General features: G+C 42.6%; 1 protein-coding gene across 15 annotated transcripts in view; it reads left to right on the top strand.

Annotated features, from left to right (window-relative positions):
• The window catches only part of KIF1A (kinesin family member 1A), a 160,781-nt gene that overhangs the window by 55,029 nt on the left and 89,651 nt on the right, over positions 1–16,101 (top strand). For all 15 annotated transcript variants that reach the window (XM_042460694.1, XM_042460692.1, XM_042460691.1 and 12 more), the window contains exons 3-7: positions 3,826–3,902; positions 7,167–7,346; positions 12,921–12,986; positions 14,954–15,132; positions 15,319–15,430. In XM_042460694.1, the coding sequence (XP_042316628.1) occupies positions 3,826–3,902; positions 7,167–7,346; positions 12,921–12,986; positions 14,954–15,132; positions 15,319–15,430 (614 nt within the window). The remainder of the gene's footprint in view (positions 1–3,825; positions 3,903–7,166; positions 7,347–12,920; positions 12,987–14,953; positions 15,133–15,318; positions 15,431–16,101) is intronic.

Raw genomic sequence — 16,101 nt, 5'->3', positions numbered from 1 at the left:
CCACACTCACCCAACCACCCTTTCCAGAATTCTTGTGTCTAATTGCTATTTATTTTGTATTAGAGATCTCATTTTTGAAACAAGCCATAGCTCCTGTTTCACTTAACCTTTTTAGTACAGGAGGGCAATTTCAGTACATCCACTGTTCTAGAAAGTGAAGACAATTCCTTTCCGACATGAGTGTGCCATACATGCAATCTACCAAAGATTGCCACTTTGTTTTTACACAGTCAGAAAACCAGGAAAAGAACTTGCATTTATTTTTATTACTCAAAAAAAAAAATGCTGTTCTGAAATGGCAGAGAGGGAAGAATTACTGCTGAAAACACAGCAAGAGTAGGGCAGGAATTATGAGAGGGTGGGAATGGTCAGAGCATCTTCCTGCCTTTGCCTAGTCAAGGGTCTTCTATGAGGCAGTATTATGTGAGACAGCTAACCAGCTGGGTACAATGACAGTAGCTTTCCAGTCGAATTTTTAAAGGTGACTAGATGACATTAAGGACACTCTGCCACTTGCTGTTTTTGACGTGTGTGGGAGAGACTTGTCATAGCTGTGCCTGTGGATCTAACCTAAGTAATTGATGCACAAACCACTGACCTCCCTGTGTTGGCTGTCAGTTTTGCCTAGCAATTACCTCTGAGTACCTTACATCATGGCTATGTGTCAATGGCCCTTCTTCTGTCATCTCTCTTATATAGAGAGACCGTATTTGAATAATGGGTAGAATTTCCTGCTAGAAAGGACTAACACTCCGCTGTATATTTGCTCCATTTCTTTCTATAAATGCAGCAGTGCATAAACTGGGGCATTTGTAGTTACTGACAACCAAGGCGTTTCTCGTTGGCCACTCCAAGGGTTGCAGCCTCCTTCCGAGGGAGGCTCCATTGCCAGGCAAATATCATTTTATTCGGGCAATCCTTTGGCAACTAACCTCACTTTCTGCAGAAGGGATGTTAACTAGGCAGGTGTTATATATATTCTTTTATGGGAAAGGCATGCTTTAAACTGTCTTTTTAGTCTTTCACCCCTATGTTCATTTTATGTTTCAACTGTGCTTTCTTTAAAAATTTATTTTATTTTATTTTATTTACTTTAAGCTGTTTAGAGTCCCATGCATGGAAGAAAGGTGGGAGATGAATGAATGAATGAATGAATGAACGAAAAATGTTTCAGGGCATTGACCCATGATGCATAAAATGTGCATGTGCTAATTGATGGATGCATAGGGACATTTGTATGTATATATACTCAACTGTAAGCAAAAATATGTTAAATAAAAGTACCTGTGAGCATGTTAGGATGTGTAAGGATGCTTTTCTTTCATCACCAAGCAATTACAACTCTGCTCACCTTCCACAAAGATTAAAGCCTCAATATTCTCATTTTAGATATTTAGCACTGGCTAAATGTGGTATGCAAACTACAACCAAACCACATACATTCTGTTTCACTCTACACATGTTCTCCTTGATTTGGGGAAGCTTTCCTTCCCTGCCTACCTATATTTTAATTTGTGCCAAACCTTCTCCCCTCATGGCATCTGTCAGGTGACATTTCTCCATAATTGTACCCGTTTTCCTTTATCACATGTAGGAATATTTCAATGTATTTGTGGCATAGATGAGAATATTTGTTCAGTTCAATTTTGATATAAACATACCTTATTTACACTTCCTGCTCCAAAATGTGATTGAGATGGAATTGCATTTATTTAATCTCCACAATAAAAGGTATACCAAAATGTGTATATTAGGAAGATGTACAATAGTGCATATATCAGTGAAAATAACCTATGAAATCACATAGTCCAAGGAAATTTGTATGCAAAAACGCATAGAGGAAATTGTCTAAGAAGTGCACAAAAATGCTTATGCAGAGGTGATAAGGATTTTCAGACTGATGGAGAAATGGTACAAACTGAATTTAAGGTTGGAAAATGGAGTGAAACCCAAATGGTTAGAATGGTCCAGTCCAAGTTCATTGTTATAAACATGGCTGGAGCTGTATAGAGGAAGAATATATTGATAATTTGTGACACCTAAAGTCAAGATGGGACTAAAGCCTTTAAGGGTATCAGATAGGTCAGTAGAAATAATTCAAATGGACATTCACAACAGTTTTATAGAATGTTTAGGGTTTAATGGTTCACCAGTAGGCATATGTTCACTATTATAGGAGAAATGTTTTAGGAGATAAATTAGAAAATATCGTGGTTGGGGGTATGGATGTGTTCCGAGGAAAGTACTGTACCACAGCTTCTCCCATGCCCACTGCTCCATAGATCTAGTGGGCACTTTTATATTGCACTAATTTACATTAATTATAACTATGTTCCATTTTAACAGCCATGGCTCCATTCTGTGTGATTTGCAGTTTAGGGAGGAATGGTTATAAATATCAGTGAGAGTGTCCTAGTGTTTCATCAAACTAAAAGCCCCAGGAGTCCATAGGATGCAGCAATGACACTTTAAGTGGAATACATTGTTATAATTGCCTGTCTAAATACACTGGTACCCCGGGATACGAACGCGCCGCGTTACGAATTTTTCGGGTTACGAAAAAAAAAACATTTAATTAATTATTTCCGGGTTACGAAGGTTTCCCCGGGTTGCGAAAAAAAGCCGGCGCTATTTTAAATGGAGCCGCGGCAGAGCCGCGGCTTTTCCCCATTAGCGCCTATGGGGATTCGGCTAACGAAAGACTTCCGGGTTACGAAAATGGCGCCGGAACGAATTAATTTCGTAACCCGGGGGACGAGTGTACTCTGAAGGCACCAGAATCTCTCTGATCTCAGAAGATAAGCAGGGTCAGGCCTCATTAATACGTGGAGGGGAGACTACCAAGTAATATCAGGTGCTGTAGGTTATATGTAGATAGGGTTGCCATATCCCGCCTGGGGGCAGGACTTTCCTGGGTTGGGGTGGGTCCACATGGTCCCGCCCTGGTTTGGCCTTTGTCCCGGGACCCCGCCCCCCGCAACGGAGGCCGTGGATGTCTGCAGCCGTGGGGAGGGAAGGAAGGGGGCGGGGGTCCTCCTGCCCCTTCTCTCCCTGGCCTGGCCGCCTCCGTGGCTGACGAAGGGGGCCAGGCCGGGGAGAAGGAGCCTGGCCTCAGCGAGGCCCCCTCCCCTCTCCCCGGCCTGGCTGCCTCCGTGGCTGGTGGAGGGGGCCAGGCCGGGGAGAAGGAGCCTGGCCTCAGCGAGGCTCCTTTTCAAATGTAGGACACACAAAAGTGTCCTACATTTGTCCTGGTTTGGAGGTCCTGGCTTATGGCAACCCTATATGTAGAGGAAGGCAATGGAAAATCTCCTCTGAATAAATCTTGCATGAAAACCCTATGATAGTGTCACCATAAATGGGAGGCGAGTTGATGGCATGTAACAACAACAGTTAATAACATTGTGCTGTAACTGTATAGTGTGTAAGCACCCAGTATCTTATTTTGTCAGGTCGTTTGTGAGGTAACTGTCAGGCCAACAAGGGTAAAAGTTGTCTCAGTTTATGTGTTTGGGTAGTGCAGTTGTATATTGCTTAAAGCTGTTGGTTTATTCTGTTCTGCTAAGTCTGTAACAATATTAACCACGTGACTTGTTCCAAAAGGACTCTGTGTGGTTCTTTCTGACCATTCCTGGGGACTCAGTCCTGATGTTACATGAAGTGTGAGTTTCCCTGTAGTCATCACAAGCAGAAGGTGTGTTCTAAATCACCTTAATTTAATGGTTTCCTATGTATGTATGCTTCAAAGCAGTTCATTTATTGCAGTATGGAGATATTGACTGCTGATTGCTCATGTCTTATTGTGCCCCCCCCTTTGCTTCTTTATAGCTATCATTAATCCGAAGCAGCCGAAGGAGACACCCAAAAGTTTCAGCTTTGACTATTCCTATTGGTCTCACACAACAGTAAGTAGATACCAGCCCACAAATGGGAATATATTTGCTTTGGAGTCTTTTTGAGTTGGCTGACTATTGAGGTTGAATTCTGAATCTGTAGTGTGATGTTTCCAAATAAATATCTAGCTAAAAATAATTCAGCAGAATTTTTCAGTAAATGAATTCTAAACGGGAAGTAATTTTGAGGAGTAATCACAAGCAATTCATGGACAAGTAACAGGAAAACTATGACTCAGCTACTTTTAGATTTCTGTAGTTGGGTTAATGGGATCTTCCCCCTCCTCTCATAATCTGTTCTCCAAAAACAAAAACAAATAAACAACAACAACAACAACAACAACAAACCAGCATTGCAGGTATTCATTAAGACTGTGCTATGGTGTGCAATGTCATCACTGATCGTTTCTTTCTTTCGATATGAAATGTGATCTCTCTAGAGCTCATCTTATTATGATTGAAGACCACAATCTCCTCCCTCCAGAACAAAAAATTAAAGATTCCATGCCCCTTGAGCATGCAAGGTACCTATTTCCCATCCAGTAGTAACCATCTCCTAAAACTCCACTTGGCACTGATGTTAAAAGCAACCATACCTTTTCAGGATGGAGGAAGGAAATTAGGAGCAAGGGAATGGCTGTGATACCCTGCATATAGCTCTTCTCTTCTATGCTTTTGTTAGTATTTTCTGTATTTTGATATAAGCATTTCTCACTAATTCACATGTTGCTGTACCTAGATCTACATTGCTGAGAAGAACATTTCTTCTTTGCTAAAATCTATCATGGTCTAACTCAGGGTTAATTTAAGCATTTCCAGAACCACCACCAGCCCACACTTACCACCAGAGTCTGCATTCCTTGCTGCCAAAGTTAGGAAGAAAATTGTACCACTGATGTTCAGTGGCAACAAAAAAGCAAAGCAATTGGCTTTAATTACATTATTATCTGCTTTAAATTGGCCTCTGCTCCTGTTGCCTTTGAAATCTATAAGTATGATATGCCATCAAATTCTGGAGGCATGAAAGGTCTTGTTCCGACTAGGTTTAAATTGGGATCAGGATCTGGGTTAAACTGGCATGGTTCTCACTGAATCTGATTTTAGAAATCGATTCAGAAAGGGGGGGCATGCTTTTTGCCCATTTTTGCCCATTTAACTCACGCTGGGAAAATGGGGTGTTTTGGGGGCTGAATAGATTTATTTAGAAATAAATCGATTCAGCCCAAGTGGGAACCGGGTGGATTCTAATCGGATTCGAATCTGTCCTGGTTTCCACTGGCAGCCTGGCCTGGGGGGGGGGTAGCTGGCATGGCCTGGCCTCTCCTGGCCCCAAAATCCCCAGGCCAGCCTCCTTACCTGCTTCTTTGGCTGCTGACCGGCTTCCCTGTGCCTTTCTTTTAAGTTTCCCGCACCCAGGGAGGTCGGAAGGAGGTCACAGAGAAGCCGGAAGCCTTGCAAGTTCTTTCTGAGCTTTCTCCCAGCTTTTCTGTGACCTCCTTCTGGCCTCCCCAGCTGTGGGAAATTTTAAAAAAGGCCACAGGGAACCCAGTCAGTGGCCAAAGAAGCTGGTAAGGAGGCTAGGCTGGGGATTTTAGGACCAGGAGAGGCCAGAGATGGGCCGGGCAATCAGGCTGCCCCCTGCCACTTGCCAATTCCCGAACAGATTCCTGAAACCGGCGCAAACATAGTGAGATCTACGTTTTTTTCAGAACCGGTTTCAGGAATCAGTTCAGGAAACAGATTTTCCAGTAAGTGAGAATGGGCCCATAGTTACACATAGATACCATCCATAGACTACATATTGCCCAACTCAGGCTCTGTACTTGTTTCCTTCACTTTATGAGGTATTTTATGCACCTGTTGCCCACATGCAAATTGTGGTGGGATGGTTACTTACAGTGCAACTTCCTAGAGGCTGTTCTGTACAACAGACCATTTGTGTGAACCATGTGGTTCCAGCAATACTCACAATCTATCTGTGCTGTAAAAATAATTGAGATTACATAGTAACCCATATTTTTCCACTTTCTTCATATATACCTTCTTCAAACATCAGATAAAACAGTGGAAATAGGTAGATCTTTTGAACATTTTGAATACTTGAAGGTCTTTCAGTATGTAAAGGATCTACACATACAGCTTCTTCCCAGACTTGAGGTGTAGCTATGTGGGGGGGGGGGGGATGAGAACATTACCCCAAATAAGAATTCTGCTCTCCCCGTTACATTTTCCTCTAGTCCCCAAATTTCTAGCATTGCAGTAACTTAAAACTTTAGTTGAGCATTCAGAGATACACTCTAGGCAGGCAAAGTTAACAAGGGAATGTGAACAAACAGCTGAGTGATGGATGTGATCAGTTTTCAATGTCTCACTCTCTCTAATGCTTGAAGCTTAGGAACAGAAGGAAAATTTCATGGGGAGGATATCTATTACCTTGATTTTGCTTCCCCCCATAGGTACAGCCCTGAAGCAGAACCTTTAGAAGATAATTGGGAGATGAATAGTACTCTAAATGTCAAGCTTATGTGGTCAAGGACCTGTGACTGCGCATGAGGTCCACTAAGTGTATTATAAAATGCTTTTTACTATGCCAAGTTTGGTTTGTGGTCAGTCACAGGAAGTATAGATCTTATAATCAGTAATGCCATAATGCAGATTAATCAAAGTCTCAACCTTTGTTTGGGGGAAAGTCACTCCAAAGTCATGGAAATATCAATGTGGAAACTATACTGTATTCAGTATTTACTTTTGTTCCAAGAGTACTCAGAAATAATAGCAAAAAGAATAGCTCAGAGAAAATGTTGCTGATCACAACAAAAGCAAGTTCTAATGTGAATCTGCAGTAACCTTTCAGAATAGTTCCTGGTTAAAATCAGTGGCATCACACTAGGGTTGATATCACCCAGTGTGGTTGCCTGGAATGGACTACCGCGGGTAGTGGTGACTACCCTGCCTACCCTTCCTTCCTCTCCCATTGCCTCTCTCACCTGGCTGCCACCCACCCAGTCCCAGAAAGGGCAAGCAAGGCAGTGGGAGGGCATGGAAGGGTGGGCAGGGCTTTTTGTTTGGGCTTCTTCACTGCTATAGATCTCTCAGCCAAGGGAACCAAGGCCACAGAGAAGAAGGGTGAATGCCAGGGGCTACGGTAATATGTTGCTTCCTAACTCTCTAGTTAAAACAAACTACCATAGGAATGGGAGATTATTCTTCTCTTCTTCTCATTTGTTAGCTGTCTTCCTCATCATGAAGCCCCCTTTTCTTTTTCTTTCTTTATAGCCTGACGACATCAACTATGCCTCTCAAAAGCAGGTATACCGGGACATTGGAGAGGAGATGCTGCAGCATGCTTTTGAAGGTTACAATGTCTGCATCTTTGCCTATGGACAGACTGGAGCTGGAAAATCATATACCATGATGGGCAGACAGGAAAAGGACCAGCAAGGAATAATTCCCCAGGTAATCATGAAAATAGTTTGCAACTAGAAGCGAGCAAACAAGCAGCCCCAAGAAAATCATGCTTGAGATGGAAAGGGGGATGAAATTTGGGGGAGTGCAGGTACACTGGTACCCCGGGATACAAATACGCCGCCTTACGAAATTTCCGGGTTACGAAAAAAATCCATTCAAAAAAACTGTTCCGGGTTACGAAGGTTATTTCGGGTTACGAAAATTTTTTTGGTGCTTTTCGGCGCTATTTCACACGAAATCGCGGCTTTTCCCCATTAGCGCCTATGGCTTTTTCGGCTTACGAAGTATTCCGGGTTACGAAAGCGGCGGCGGAACGAATTAATTTCGTAACCCGGGGTACCCCTGTAGTTGTTCTGGAGTAACAACAAGGAAAGAGAGAGCACAAAAGTCCCATGGCTTCTTGGTTGAAGGGAGGGATGTGCCACCACCTAGTGGAAGGTGAGTTAGTATGGAGAGTTCAGTAAATGGAAAGGCAGGGATAATTTATCCAAAGTGATCAAACTACCCAGAAGAAGCAGGAGGGAATAGGAAGTGGGTAACTGGTTCCCACACAAAAGGAAGTTTTGTAATCATAGAATCATAGAATTTTAGAGTTGGAAGAGACCGTAAGGGCCATTCAATTCAACTCTCTGCCATGCAGGAAATCACAATCAAAGCATCCCCGACAAATGGCCATCCAGCCTCTGTTTGAACACCTCTAAGGAAGGAGACTCCACTACACTCTGAGGGAGTTTGTTCCACTGTCGAACAGGCCTTACTGTCAGGAAGTTCCTCCTAATGTTGAGGTGGAATCTCTTTTCCTGTAGTTTGTATCCATTGTTCCACGTTCTAGTCTCTGTAGCAGCAGAAAACAAGCTTGCTCCCTCCTCAACATGACATCCCTTCAAATATTTAAACAGGGCTATCATATCATCTCTTAACCTTCTCTTCTCCAGGCTAAACATTCCTAACTCCCTAAGTCGTTCCTCATAGGGCATGGTTTCCAGACCCTTCACAATTTTCGTCGCCCTCCTTTGGACATGCCCCAGTTTCTCAATGTCCTTTTTGACTATATTTCTGTTGATGCAGCCTAAAATCGCATTGGCCTTGTTAGCTGCCACATCACACTGTTGACTCATGTTCAACTTATGGTCTACTTGGACTCCTAGATCATTATCACATGTAGTCTTATTCAGCCAGGTGTCCCCATCCTATATCTGTACATTTCATTTTTCTGTCCTAAGTGCAGTACCTTACATTTCTCTGGCAAAGATGTCACCAGGGTTATAGAGCCACTGAATGGAACCATTCTCTGAAGATGCCAGCCACAGATGTTGGCGAAATGTCAGGAATAAACTCCACATAGTACGAAAAACCCACAAAAAACTATGAACTAGGTTCTCCTTGTAAGCAGGTGAAATATGCGCTTTGGTCTAAGGTAAGATTGGCACAAAACTTTTTGCTGCCTGAGAAGAAGGGCAGGAGAGCATCTTATCCAATATATTTTTTCTGCCTGAGATGAAGTAGCAAATAATGACCCCACACATCCAAGTCAATGCATATAGTAGCCAAATCATTTTAACAAAAGAGACAGAAAATCCTACAGTATCACTTTCCACCTCTGGCAGTAAAAATATAAAAGAAACACATAGTATAACAGAATTTGCTGGGTTTCCCCCCAATCCTCAAAATGTGCTACTTGAGGCAGTTGCCTTTCTCTTCTGATGGTAAGGCAAGCCTAGCCCCCACTTTCCCCCTATAGAAGACATGTGGACTGGCTATCCAAAACTGGTGACAGGACAGATCTTCTAACACAACCTGAGAGTGAAAAGGGATGCTTAAGAGCAGGACTGGATATAGAGTTCTGTTTCTCTACAACTCACTCTTGCTATCTGCCCTCTCAGAAGCTGCTTCCAAAGGTGATCTCCTCATTCTTCCTAATGTTGAGGGGGCTGGTCTTGATTTAAGCTCACTGGGAAGAGTCCTTAGTCATTCTCTTCAATAATAATAATAATATTAATAATATAATAATAATAATAAATTTATTGTTATACCGCTTTTCCGTCTGATCAAAGCGGTTCACAGTGCATACACATATAATACAAAACAGTACAAACTCAAGCATACAATAAAATACAATAAAGCATACAATAAATATCGGCAATATTACACAGTACAGTTAAAATCTCCTAACAAATACAAGTCCATTTAAAAACACGGTTGTGGTTGGGTATCTGGATCTTAATAGGGTATTCTATCTCTAAAGAGAATCAGGGGGATGCTATTTGAAAAAGATGCATTTTCAAAGCCTTTTTGAAGGCTTCCAGCGTGGAACATAGCCGGATCTTTCAGGGAGAGCATTCCAATGAGCAGGAGCTGTCCCATGTGGCTCTCTGATAAGTTTTTACTAATTGTACCCTGGGGTATTCAAGTACATATGTCCCAGATGTTCTGAGGGTGCGGGGGTTTTTATGTAGGGAGAGGCGCTCCCTCAAGTAACTCGGGCCTGAGCCATGTGGGCTTTAAAGGTAAACGACCAACACTTTGTATTGCGCCGGAAGCTAATAGGCAGTCAGTGGAGAGATTTTAATTAGGTATTATATGGTCGATCTACGGGTACCCGTGACCAATCTGGCTGCGGCGTCTGAACTAATGAAGCTTCGAACCTGGTACAAAGGTAGCCCCATGTAGAGCGCATTACAGAAATCAAACGAGAGGTTACCAGTGCGTGTTACTACAGTTTCAAGGTCCTTCGATCCGGACAGGGGCGCAGTTGGCATATCAGCCGAAGCTGGTACCAAGCACTCTGGCATCGCATCTACTTGAGATGTAATTGTAGAGATGAGTCCAGGAGTACTCCCAAACTGCGAACTTTATCCTTTAGGGGGAGCTTAACCCGTCAAGGATAGGGTGACAAATTCCCTATCTGGACTTCGGGGTGCCTATCATGAGTACCTCTGTTTTCTCTTGATTCAGCTTGAGTCTGTTTTTCCTCATCCAGCCCATTACTGACTCCAGGCAGGGGCCAGAGGGGGGTGCATCCTTAGGTATCAGTCGGAGACATGGAGAGATAGATCTGGGTGTCATCAGTGTACTGATAACACCGAGCTCCATGCCTCCGGATGATCTCTCCCAGGGGCTTCATGTAAATATTAAATAGCATGGGGGATAGAATGGCGCCCTGTGGAACGCCAGATGTCAGCTCCCTTTTACGGGAGCAACTATCCCCCAGCCTCACCGACTGGAACCTTCCCGAGAGGTAGGACCGGAATCACTGGAGCGCAGTGCCCCCGATACCTAACTCTCCCAGGCGTTCCAGAAGGATACCATGGTCGATGGTATCGAAGGCCGCTGAGATGTCTAAGAGCACCAACAGGGTCATATTTCCCCTGTCAACGCTCAGATGGAGATCATCGACTAAGGCGACCATGGCAGTCTCGACTCTGTGTCCCGCCCTGAAGCCGGTTTGAAATGGGTCTAGATAATCAGCTTCATCCAAGACTGCTTGGAGCTGAAAGGCTGAATGGCAATAGGGAGACCGGTCACCCTATTGTCACCAGGTGATTCAATTGCAGTGAATTTTATCAGAATTTGCTTCAACTTTTTATTTTTTTCAAGGGATCCTGCCCCTATGGAGTCTTTGACCCAGTTTTCTTTGATCTGGGGAAAATGTGTTTGTGTATCTCTTACTAAACCTATCAGTTTGTCTGGGGAGGGCCTTCTTGGTGGCTGCTCCCAGTCTTTTGAACTCCTTCCCTAGGGGACCCCTGTCCTTGCCCTCCATCGACAACTCAAAACATTTGTATGCCATCAGGCTTTTGGAAACTGACTGGGACAGACATTTAATGATATATTTTGCTGTCTTATGGATTGTATATTATAATTTCTATTAATGTTTAATGCTTCAACTTTACAGATTGTTTATTTGCTTTTTAAATGACATTTATGTTTATACTTTTATCGAAATTGTATTGTTTTTAATTTGTATTGTTTTAAAATATGTTGTTAGTCACTTTGAATCCCATTATTGGGCGGGATATAAATTAATAAAATACATAAGAATAAATAAATTATATATGGGCAGCACATCACTCTGCTAGTTAACAATTGGAATCTTACAACAATTGCCTCTGTATTAAAAAGAATAATAAGTAAATGGCATCTAGCCAGTGGGGCAGTAAGAAAGCCTGGCTCAGGGTGTAAGTGTGAGCAGTTGCAATTCACAATCTGAGACATGTGGCCTGGGCTACTATTCAGTGTTGAAGAAGATGCTGGTGTGAAATATTTGGATTATACGCAGCTTTGGGTAAACTGAGGCACTGCATCTCAGTTTCTATGTGACATTGAAAAGGATTTTGTCAGCACGTGTTATTCTTATGTGCTGTTTTATTTGGGGAGACCACAGGGAGGAAGCCCCTAGCTTTCTTTCATGTTGTGTCTGCAATATCCCAGGGCTCTGAATGACAGCACCAGTCAGCCATGGCCAGCATGCTGAGAAGCAGAAATTCCCACTCCTGCCACTGCTAATCCAGATGGAGCAGCAGTGAGTGCAGAGAGCAGAACAAAGGTCGACCAGAATAGCAGTGCTAAAGAAGAAGTCTCCTTCCTTTTGTCAGCTGTTGTCACTCACAGTCTTGAAACCTAAAGGAATGCAGTCTGTTGTTGCATGGAGAAGAATGGGTTCAATGTCCCCCTTCTGGAGGACACTGCAACACCACCATAATTGTTGTGTTCTAAGTGTTCAAGCACTTAGAAAAAGATTGTCCAATGTAAAAACAATTGTTATTTAGGAATTATCATCAGAGCAGCATGCCCATTTCTGAAGGCTGCTGTTCTAGGCTAGTTCCTTCTGCAGTCTGGCATTAGTTCTGGGTGACCAGTGGTAAGCTGGAAGCTAGGCAGCCACATCTAACTCTTGCTCCAGCAGATAGGCCAGTGCCTTAGCTATGGTTGCCATTACCCATGAATGAAATCACTGGGAGGCAATAAGTAATGGTGAGCTGAACCAGTCTTGGAAGTGGGACTGGTTGATTGGAACTGAAGGGGAGCCAAGACAGAGGGACCGAGGGAAAGGAACTGCTAGTTCACCTCATCAGGAATGCCATGAAACCATGTGGGAAGGAAGAAAGGGCAAGGGCCTTGGAGGCCCAGTTTGTTCTTGCCTTTACTGGAAGACTTTGTGTGTGTGGGGGGGGGGGGGGGGGGGGGGGGTGCTCTGGGATGAAGGGGCTCCAATCAATGACACTCCAGTCCAGCTGCAGAGGGAGGAGAAGGGAGCACCAAGAGGAGGTAAATGGGGAAAGTGAAACCCACTGGTTGAACAGCAGGGCTTTTCTGCCTATAATTTCTACCACTGAAAGAGAGTTACAGTACTTGAAAATTTATTTGGAGCTGCTACCAGTGTTATCTTTAGGATAGAAACATATGTGATGAGCTACTCTATTTGAACTTCAATTGATTCCCCAATGATGACACTTAAAAATCTTTATGTCTGCTGAATTTTGGGGGGGAGAAGTACTAAGTAAATAGTACCATTGTCTCTGATTTATGTAACTCAGTCACTTTCTTTCTCATGTTATGCAGCTGTGTGAAGATCTCTTCTCCCGAATCAATGACACAACGAATGACAACATGTCTTACTCAGTGGAGGTACAAAGTGATTCTTGGCATAGTTTATATGGTTTCCTAGGGGCAAGAAAGAATTTATGATAAGATCACTGAACATGTATGGAAGTACTATCCAGCTTTTAAAAGAAAGGGCTTTTATTGTTTTAAATTGTAGTATTTTAAACTGCCTTTTATCCTTTTTAATTTTATGCTTTAAATCATTTTAATAGTAGTAGTTTAACTCTGTTTTAATGTTGGTCTCCTATATGTTTTAAATTATTAAGTATTCAATATTATTTAATTATATTGTAATAATTTTAATTTTGTAAACCACTTCAAGACCCAGTCTTGGGAAAAGGGAAAACACAGAAGATTATTACATGGAGAAAAAGGACTGGAGAGAAGCGGGATGCACAATTGCACAAAGATGATCACATGGCATCCCGTGATGTCACGCTCATACCGTCCTTCTCCTGACAATGAAGTGGAATTGTCATGTCACTTTTCATCAACAGGAAACTACCATTAATTAAAAGTGACAGGACCATTTCACTTCATTGATGGGAGGAGGATGGGATGAGTGTGACATCATAGGACATTGTGTGATAATCTTTGCACAATAAGGATGGGAGCATCCCACTTCTCTCCCATCCTTTTTCTCTGTATGATAATCTCCAAAGTTAATAATGTCAACGACAACAACCAACATATTACTATTACTGTGAAAACAATCACTGGAAAATTCATTAGCCAAAAATGTTCCTACAGAATGGCGTTCTACTAAATTCTTCAGGAAGGCATGTCTCAGATTTGCTTTTGAACATTGCTATATTTTCTTACCGTTTAGAAGTAGGTTTAATTAGCTGCAGATGCCTTTGACAGTGATACTTAGAGATCCCATTATCTATTTGCAAGCTGAGAAATAGCATGTGCTTACTGTTCACAGATCACTTTTGAAGATTGTTTTCATTAGTGCCATCTACTAGACATGTTTTGTTTTGCTTAGCTGTTTTCATGTTTTACCAAAGATGTATGATGATTATGGCACGTTACAGATGCGCCTATAGTATGTCCCCAGGACGTACTAGGGTTAGGAAGGGACATCACTTCCTGACGCCCCTAACCCTAGTATGGACTGGGTCCGTACAAAATAGCAGCACCCTATACACATGGGCACCGCCATTGCTACGTCACGACCGCGCCGCCTCCAAACGGGGCGGCGCGGAAGTGACATACTGGGACTGCGTGAGGCTGCGCCAGCGACGCACAGCAGAAAGGGGCCAAGCGGCCCATTTCTCCTCCTCCCCGCTGCTGCTGGGTGTCCTTGGGGTTTGAAGCCCCAAGGACACCCCTTTCCAGACTGTGGGGAAGCGGCCTTTTGCTGCTTCCCCACAGCCTGGAAAGATTCAGAGGCTGCTGTTGTGGCAGCTGAGGCCCCAATCCGGCGGGGAAAGGGCCAGTTGCAGGCCGCCCCAAATGGGTGGTCTGTAATGCACCTATGAATACTGGATTGTTATAGACCTGTAAGATATAATTGAAAGAAAATATACTGAGTGGACAAAAACACTTTAGATGTCTTAACTTGAAAAATACAATGTGTTTAGTGGGCCTTATTTCCAGATATGTAAGCAGAGGAGTGTGTCTTAAAATGTTTAATTTAATTAAATTCCTTTAATTTGGGGTGGATCTTCTCAACTATCTTTCTCCCAAATTTAGTATGGTAAATTGTAGTATTCTGTCTTATTTATTATAAATAAAAGCCTATGACTAGGAAAAAGACAGGAAGTAAATGAATTCATATTTTATACACACATTCACTGAATTTTCATGAGATTTCCCTTTGTTCTTGGTTTTGTTCCAGAGGGATTACCTGCAGTATGTACATTTCAGTTAGCGCCCAAATGCAGCCCAAAGGCATTTTAATTTTTTCTTTAAGAAATATCATTATCATCATCCAAATGCGTTTTTAAAAGATGTGAGTCTCAGAGTTTGCACATTGTTTCCTGCAGGTGAGCTACATGGAAATATATTGTGAACGTGTGCGTGACCTCCTCAACCCAAAGAATAAAGGAAATTTAAGGGTGAGAGAGCATCCACTCCTTGGGCCTTATGTGGAAGATCTCTCGAAACTAGCTGTCACATCGTATAATGACATTCAGGATCTAATGGACTCTGGGAACAAAGCCAGGTAAAAGAGAATTGCAAGGTGGTTGATCCCATAGTTATGTGGAGTCTTGAAATGAATGTTGTTCAAATCTTTTACCTCATCAAATCCCCCAGTTTCTCTTTGTAATAAATAGTCTAATTACTGGATATTTTTTTTACCAGAAATGAAAGTAGAAATTTACACTTTGCTGCTGTTTTTTCACAACAGGACAGTGGCTGCCACCAATATGAATGAAACCAGTAGCCGCTCACATGCTGTCTTCAATATCATTTTCACCCAGAAGCGGCATGATGCCGAGACTGATATCACCACTGAGAAGGTGGGTAGGAGATATGATATAAGATGCTAATACTGTCAGGAGCACCAGTGTGGAGGGAGAAGGTTACAGCTTCATACCATATCACTTCTTATAACTGCCCAAGTATGACTAAGCCTCTGACCTCAGACAGACAGCTTAATATTCTGACTCAATAAAATGCGGGACAAACAGCATCATTTTTCAGGAAATGAGGATAAGAGATGTCTACAAAGATTGCTTTGATGATAAACCTGCGTGTTCCTTAATCTTCTGTACAAACCCACATATTATTTTTATGTGGCTTTGGCATGCACTGAGGATAGTTGGGTATAGAAGGATTAAATATAGAGAGGAGGAACTTTGTACAGCCTACAGCTCTCAAAACATGTGCTGTAACAGATTAATTATTACAGACAATACTAGGAATTATCCACTGAAAAACATAAGTAGAGCCCTGATAGACTGTAGCAGGACCGTATAGTCCCACTAAACCTTTGGGTCACCCTATTCCAGTGCTCTGTTTCCTACAGAGACCAACTAAGCCTACAAGCCTACAAGAAGGGCTTGGTGATAATAGCCCTTTCCTGCTGTTCCATCCAGCAACTTGTAATAATAATAATAATAATGATGATAATAAGTTTTATTTATACCGCCCAATCACTGGGAATCCGAGCGGTTTACAAACAGAGGGG

This window comes from Sceloporus undulatus, chromosome 3, assembly GCF_019175285.1.
Source record: "Sceloporus undulatus isolate JIND9_A2432 ecotype Alabama chromosome 3, SceUnd_v1.1, whole genome shotgun sequence".
NCBI lineage: Eukaryota > Metazoa > Chordata > Lepidosauria > Squamata > Phrynosomatidae > Sceloporus > Sceloporus undulatus.
Note: the sequence above shows the minus strand (reverse complement) of the source record. Positions and strands in the feature narration are given on the sequence as shown.